Genomic DNA, 7,964 nt, shown 5'->3' with positions numbered 1-7,964 from the left:
GGGTGTGCCACGTGGCACACCCTGATTGGGTGATGTTATATAACATTAAAAGTAACTATGTTACACAAGTGGAACCCGTGGGTGGAGACTTAGAGTCGATTAGTATATAATATACTCCCTCCCTCCATTTGTATAATTTACCCGTATTAAGAAAAATGGAAAATGGATGGTGTAACTAATGTTATCGTCTTGTTTATCACTATCACTATATGACTAAGTTACCATTTATATATAATATATATATTAATTTTTTTAGGAATGATCTTTCAAAAAAAATGTATGAATAAATATATTTAATATTAATTTTCATTTAAATTATATTTTAAAAATAATAAGTATATTTAATGATTTCAAAGAGATTTAATTTATATTAGAGACTAATTTTTTCTCTTATGGTGAAAAAATTAGGGACAGAGTATTATTGCTAAGCATGGCGATTATTATATTATTAAGAGAAGACAACTTGCAACAAAAAAAGAACAACGAAGAAAGCAATAAAAAATCCCATTCACATTTGTACATACATATATATATATATATATATATATATATATATATATATATATATATATATATATCACATTCACATTAGCATCATTCAATTAAATTTTAAATTTCCCATGTCCTTTGCTCAAAAAAATATTGATATGTCTTACATAACTAAAAGAAAAAAATTTCCTAGAAAATTATTTAATTTCATCTAGTCTAGTTTATAAATACACTGTGAATGCCACTATATAGCGGTAACAATCACGTTGACTTCAAAATATGTATATTTTTTTGCCAAGTGGATGGCAGGGGTAATGAGTCATTAAACTAATAACGTATTATTAAAATATAAGTAAGTTTGCATAAAAACAATTGATCAAGAGTGAGTCATTTTTACAAGCAAGCATTATTATATATATATATATATATATATATATATATATATATATATATATATATATATATATATATATATATGGGATTGCTAATTTACAACCAGTTAAAAACACAAAAGAGTAAATTAGTCAAATTCTCGAACTCAATCAACTTTGGAAATATATAAGAGAAAAACCCGAATTCTCGAACTCGATCAACTTAGACTGGTCCAAAGCGGGGGTGGGTATAAAAAATTTAATATATACATAGTCATAGTCATTCGGTATTCTCAGCTTGCAACTCCTTTGATATACCCAAGAAAAAATTAAAAATTGTGAAGTACAGGCCTATGGCCAATCTAACAACGAAAAGTGAGTGGTTACAATCTATAGAGACATCGCTAACATCTGTAGACTATGATTATGTTCAATCAAGCAACATTTCAGTGGCTCCAGAAGGACTTAAAAAATGGAACGAGGATGCTTACATTCCAAGGAAGGTGTCGATCGGACCAAGATTTAGGGGAAGGAGAGAAGACCTTTTGCTTATGGAAGAGGTCAAACTACGCTGTATGTTGTCTCTTCTTAACCGAGCAGATAAAAGCTTGGAGCAATGCAGTGATGCCATTTGGGAATTAGATAAAGAGGTTCGTGAATGTTACCTAGGAGACCTTAAACTTGAACGGCATGAACTCGCTAAAATTATGTTAGTGGATGGATGTTTTCTGTTGGAACTTCTCATATCAAAGGGATTAGATTCTCAACTTAGTCCCGCAGCTGAAGTGCTGAAAGATGATGATGTTCTGTCTGATCTAATGTTGTTGGAGAACCAGATCCCCTTTTTGGTTCTTCATAAGTTGTCCCAAACACTTTTTCCATATGTGTTTGAACCAGATGACTCTCTTCCCTATTCTCCTCGAGAGGAACAGAGGAAGACGGAGGAGAGGGTGAAGAAAATGAACAATCTTGCCCTTACTGTCTTAGGATACTCTCCTGATCTTCAGTTACCGTATGTCGATTCCCCTCACATTCTTGATCTTGTCCATTTCTTCGTTAACATCAAGACATGTGAGAGTACCCATAGAACTGAGGAACAATATGTTGCGCTGGGCAATATGGATGCTACTCAGACCCAGCAGAAACAACTTAAACTGGAGTACTGTGCTCAGAGACTCCTAAATTCAGGGGTTACCATAAAAGCGAAACTCCCTGAGAAAGAGCATGTTGTGCCGCTCACTATGCTAAATATGGGTACTTCTGTCTTGAAAATTTTAATTCGTTATATATTTCTTGAGATCTTGATCAGCACCCAGCGTGTGAATTTTCATCAATTGGATTTGGACCAAGAGGTGGAACTGAAAGGTTTGGACTTTTACTTTAAGTTTGAAAAGGAGACTCTTGAAATTGAACGGCTGCATATCACAAAAACAACAAAAGCCAAGTGGTGTAATCTAATTGCTTGGGAGCATCATAAAATGTACAAATATGCTTCCCGTCTTGCTCCTAGATACGAAGACGAGGATGAGAGCCAACAGAACACAAGCAAAATTGTTTCCTGCGGCAAATTTACTTGGGCTGCTTTGATTTTCAACAATCTGATCTGTTCTTCAGATGATGTCCAACTTCTCAAGGACAAGAAAATCGTTGTGGATCATCTCACCATGAGCAACCAAGAGCTGATGGAGTTTTTCCGCACAATAGCACTTGGAGTTGACCATAAGGTAGTTGATTCCAGTACTTATATTCAAATGGTTGATGACATCAACAATTACTCTCGGGCATTTAACATTAAATGAATGTCGAAATCAGTGATAACTTCAATCACATACCATCGAGAACAGGTTATAAGATTTATGAACCACGATTACAACTTCCCTGCGACGCTGGTGTCTGTTCTCGCTATTGTGCAGACTGTTTATACAGTCCTAGCATTTTATCATCAAAACTAGTTCATCTACATTGCTTGAAGAATGCCCGTTTTGATTTTCTTCCATACGTCGTTCTGCCATCTGGAAAGTTCCACCACTTCATATGAAACCCATTGTTATTCCTAAACTTGTGAGTCCTACATAAATTTCATTAAGATAGCGGATGTTAAAAAGAGCGTGTTGTTAGCACCTGTTATGTGATGTAATATGTGATCTTTGTTAGAGTTTATATGTAAATAAAGAGCTAATTCATCGATTTTGATTTTTGGTTTGTTTTCATTTCATACAATCGATTGCAAGAATTAATTCTTCTGCAATCAGTTCTTGCATCAAATCAACTAATTTCTCATGTTGACTCGTCTGAGCATAAGACTTTATTAGAACATTATCCTTAAAATAGGGAGCTTCTATGAAGAAGTCGGGTAAATGACTTCTTTGGTGAAGTCGTTTGAATGGGCCAATCAGATTTAAAGCCATGACACGTCAGATGTTGGGACAAATTATAATATGGATCACTTGTTTCATATGTTCCACCATGAACAAGTTTATTTCAATATCTTAACGGTTAGATTTATTTGGTCTCTATGTTATTGTGGTACATCCTCTACACATGATTTCTCTTATAATTCCAATTCTCTCTCCTCTTTATCACTCGTTCATCTCTCTCATATTTCTTTCTCTTTCTTTATTTATACATATTCTCTCCTTTCCATATTTTTATCAAATTACTATGTCACTCTTCAATGGGATACGTAAGTGCAGTAATAAGGAAATAAGGGTACTATGTCACTCTTCAATGGGATACGTAAGTGCAGTAATAAGGAAATAAGGGAATTGAAACATTAATGCAGAAACCAATTCAATGGGATACGTAGCAACAATAAAAATTAATAGGGATTGGAATTCAATTGACACAGCAATGGAGACTAACAATAATTGGAATTAAATAATTATAAAACCAAAGTTCTCAAGGTTCTAAACGATGCAATAGCTAGCGTGAATGAAATAGAAAAAATAATTGAAATTAAATAGAAAAAATAATTGAAATTAGAAACGTGAATGAGCAATGGCATCATGAATGAGCAATATCAATGGCAGCGTAAATGCAAAAATAAAGAGACAATTGAAACTTTGAATTTAATTGAAAGTAGTTTGCAGAACCTAAACTATCAATTTATTGAAGTTGTTGTTCCTAATTTTTTATTGGCTTAAATGCGTTTTTGGTCCCTTAACTATATTTTTGGTATCACTTTGGTCCCTTAACCAAAAAAAATATTATTTCAGTATTTTATCTTTATCTCTGTTACCTGTTTTGGTCCCTTCCGTTAAATAAATTCAAAAAAACGTTAGGGTTTATATATTCATCTTCTTCCTTCTCCTTCCACCATCTTCTTCATGATCTTCATCATCAACAACACACCAACCCAGATTTTGGGACCAAAACGATACCAAATAAATACTTAAGGGACCAAAAGAACCCTTTTTCATCATCATCACCAATCCTTCACTAAATATTTTCCAGCAAACACCACATTTTTCCGGAATCCCTCAAGAACACAATGAACCCCAAATATTTTCCAGCAACATATTTCACAAATACACACATAGCCAGAACGAAATTTCTCAAAACAAAACCCAATCAAACATTTCCATATACCAAATCAATGATTCCTAAATCAGATTTCACCGATGCATAAACCATAAAAAAAACCAGAATCGAATTCGGCCTAAACCACACTCTTGTCATTTTCGGACCCATCAACAACAACAGAGTTGCGGTTTCATCAATCCACATCAAATTGATTTTGGGGATTTTGGATTGGGAATCAATTATGGGTGAAGAATCAATTTTGGATGAGGAAATCTGAGACTCAGATTATTTTTTATGCTGAATCGGTGAAAAATCGATATGGATTGGGAATGGATTTGGGACAAGGAGCCATTCTGGAATGAATTTGACATTGAAGTTTTGTGATGTGAGACAAAGATTGAGTTCAGGGAAGGAGGTTCCTGGATTGATTTTGGATTTGGAGGTTCCTGGATTTTTTTTTCTGGGTTTAGTGGGTTTAGTTGATGAAGATGATAAAAAAATAATAAAATTTTCAGAGCCAATGTCAAAATGACACGTGTACCACACTTAACGTTTTTTTGAATTTATTTAACGGAAGGGACCAAAATAGGTAACGGAGATAAAGATAAAATACTGAAATAATCTTTTTTTTAGTTAAGGGACCAAAGTGATACCAACAATATAGTTAAGGGACCAAAAACGCATTTAAGCCTTTTTTATTTGAAAGGAAGTTGTTCCTAATTTAATTATGGGTTAATTATGTTTCTAGTCCCTATAAAATAGCGACCTTGTAAGTTTAGTCCCTATTTAATTTCAATAGCATTTTTAGTCCCTATAAAAAAAATTTACTTATAATTTTAGTCCCTGCTAAAACAAAGTTTGATTAATTATCCTTACACTCTTAAATTTTTGAACAATTTTTTTGATACAAGATTAGAACACTATGAAAGGTTCGTTTACTAAAATTTAGAATTTTCTGACATGAAATGAATTAAATATGAATTTTTTAAAACGACAAAAGTTAAAGATAAAAAGTAATAAAATCTGGATGTAGAAATCAAATTTTGCGATAATTTTTTGCGGACGAACTTTTAGTAATGTTCTAAACATGTCTGCAAAAAATTGTTCAAAAATTTAAGAGTTTAAGCATAAATTAAACAAATTTGAATTGAGTAGGGACTAATACTCAGTGCAGAAAAACAAAATTAGGGACTAAAAATGCTATTAAAATTAAGTAGGGACTAAACTTACAAGGTCGCTATTTTATAGGGACTAGAAACATAATTAACCCTTTAATTATTTAGAAGTTGAGTTTTGATTTTTGTGTTTAGAAGAAGATTTGAGGTGAACATAACAAAAATTCATGATATTTGGACATATATTTGTGTAGAAATTTTTTTGATTCAAGGAAATGATGAAGATCCGAATGAAGAAGATGAAGATTTAAAGGAAGAAGATGAAGATGATGAACATGTTCATCTTATTTATGGATTTTTTTTTATTTTAAATAAAATATATTTTAAAAAATAAAATTATGTATTTTTTTTAAAAAAATTAGAAAAAGGATTTATATGTGCTTTTATGAGAGATAAAGGACTTAAACGGGAAAAAAAATAAAATTATGTATTTTTTTTTTTAAAATTAGAAAAAGGATTTATATGTGCTTTTATGAGAGATAAATGACTTAAATGGGAAAAAAAATAGATAAAGGACCAAAGTGTTACAAATAAATAAGATAAAGAACCCATAATGTAATTTTGCCTTATTTTTAATAATGAAATATTTTTAATAAAAAGGATTATCCAATGTTGCTTTTATAAAAAGGTTTATTTAAATATTTTTTGAAATAGAAGGAAGAAAAAGTCAAAAAGGAGAAAGGGAATAAATATAGTGTGAAAGACAACACAATAACATTATTGACGTGCTTAATCTGATGGTTCAAAAAAGCTAGTCTACGGTGGAACATATTGAGCAGGTACACAATACATACCATGCAACAATCAACACACATGACATGTGGCGCATTATTATTGGATGTACGATAACTTCACCGAAGAAGTCAATTGAATAACTTCACCATAGAATTTTCCTTAAAATATTGGATCTCTTATTAACCCATGGAGTTAGTGGGTCCCAGTTTACAAGTGGATAGACATTTTTTTATTTTTTTTTAATAAGTGGATAGGTAGTTGAAATATATCAAACTAGCTTATTTACCCGGCGTTGCCCGGATTGCATATATAATATTTCTCTTTGAATTTTATTATAATATTTATTCAAAATTTATATATCTTATAGATGATAAGAAAAACTATTACTCATTATAACCCACAATTTATCAAATAAACTACTAACATCTATCTAAAATATAAAATTAATATACTTTAGTTGTGTAAGTTGTAATAATAATCAAGAAATGTGCTTAGAATAAATAAAGAGGGCACATGTAAGAAGAAAAATTATTTCCCCAAATATAATATTGATTAAAATAAATAATCAAATAATTATTTAAATTTTTTTTCAATCAATTTACGATTTAAAAAGTAAATTATTTATTAAAAAAATTAGTTACAAAAAGTTTAGTTGAGCTCCGGATGCTCACCATGGTCATGACAGACCTCAAGCTAAAAGAGCATTTCCTTATAGATCATCCACCAAAGATGTCATAACATCGATTACAACAATAAAACCCATGATCTTGCGTGTGATTTAACATCTTACCAACTGAGTTAACCTTTATTGGAAATTATCTATTAAATTTGATAAAACCTATGTTGAGTTTAATATAATTTTAACTTAAGTTTAATGAAGGATAAAACTAAAAAACAAAGAAATAATTAGAATTAAAATGTAGGATTATATTTAAAAAAACGAGTTATAGGGTGATTTTGGGTAAAAAATTGACCCTAAATCACCCATCGGTTGTTTAAAAATATAAATGATGATTTTGTGATTAGTTTACGGTATGCAAAATTTTATACTTAGACCCGTAATTATAATTATTATTATTATTATTATTATTATTATTATTATTATTATTATTATTATTATTATTATTATTATTATTATTTCGGGGTCCCCAATTTTAGACTTATTTTTTGGGCTAGGCTCTTCGTTCTTCCTCGAATATGACCATGATTGTTCCATCATAATCATAATAAAAACAAAATACTAACATTTCAGCTTGGCAATCGTTTATTTTGGGGTAGAAAACTGGAAGATAAGCCAATGCCAATATCTATGTGGACCAACGTATGTATTATTCCATTTTACTAAGATATTTGAAATGGAGGGAGTACTAGCTATGACTTATGAGTAACATGTCTTGACTTCCAACTTGAGAATCGTGTCTTTTGGGGTAAAAAATAAATAAGGTGTCATCGTCATGCTGTATATATGACCCGCTGATATTGCTACACTTGGTCATTGTTTAGAAATATAGTCTTCAATTCAAATTGATGACACTCTTTTTTTAGGTAGAGGTAGTTTATGAAAAAAATGCAACTTATGAAGATTCAATTTTTGTTAGTGAGTACTTATGAATTAACAAAAAATCTTTTTACCTGCATTACCTATTTTTATAAGTTCGAAAATAAGACAATC

General features: G+C 30.9%; 1 protein-coding gene across 1 annotated transcript; it reads left to right on the top strand.

Annotated features, from left to right (window-relative positions):
• Positions 1–1,161: 1,161 nt before the first annotated feature.
• On the top strand, positions 1,162–3,045 carry LOC146907957 (UPF0481 protein At3g47200-like). The gene has a single exon (XM_085727401.1). It carries the CDS (start codon positions 1,214–1,216, stop codon positions 2,657–2,659), a length of 1,446 nt encoding a protein of 481 aa, XP_085583527.1. The 5' UTR covers positions 1,162–1,213; the 3' UTR covers positions 2,660–3,045.
• Positions 3,046–7,964: the final 4,919 nt, after the last annotated feature.

The sequence above is a fragment of the Medicago sativa genome, chromosome 7 (genome assembly GCF_051527215.1).
Source record: "Medicago sativa cultivar Bolivia chromosome 7, Bolivia_mono, whole genome shotgun sequence".
Classification (NCBI taxonomy): Eukaryota; Viridiplantae; Streptophyta; class Magnoliopsida; order Fabales; family Fabaceae; genus Medicago; species Medicago sativa.
The sequence above is the reverse complement of the archived record's forward strand: the minus strand, read 5'-3'. Positions and strand labels throughout refer to the sequence as shown.

Coding starts and splice junctions, on each gene's coding strand:
- LOC146907957 (XM_085727401.1), top strand. CDS start 1,214: ATGGCCAATCTAACAACGAAAAGTGAGTGGTTACAATCTATAGAGACA.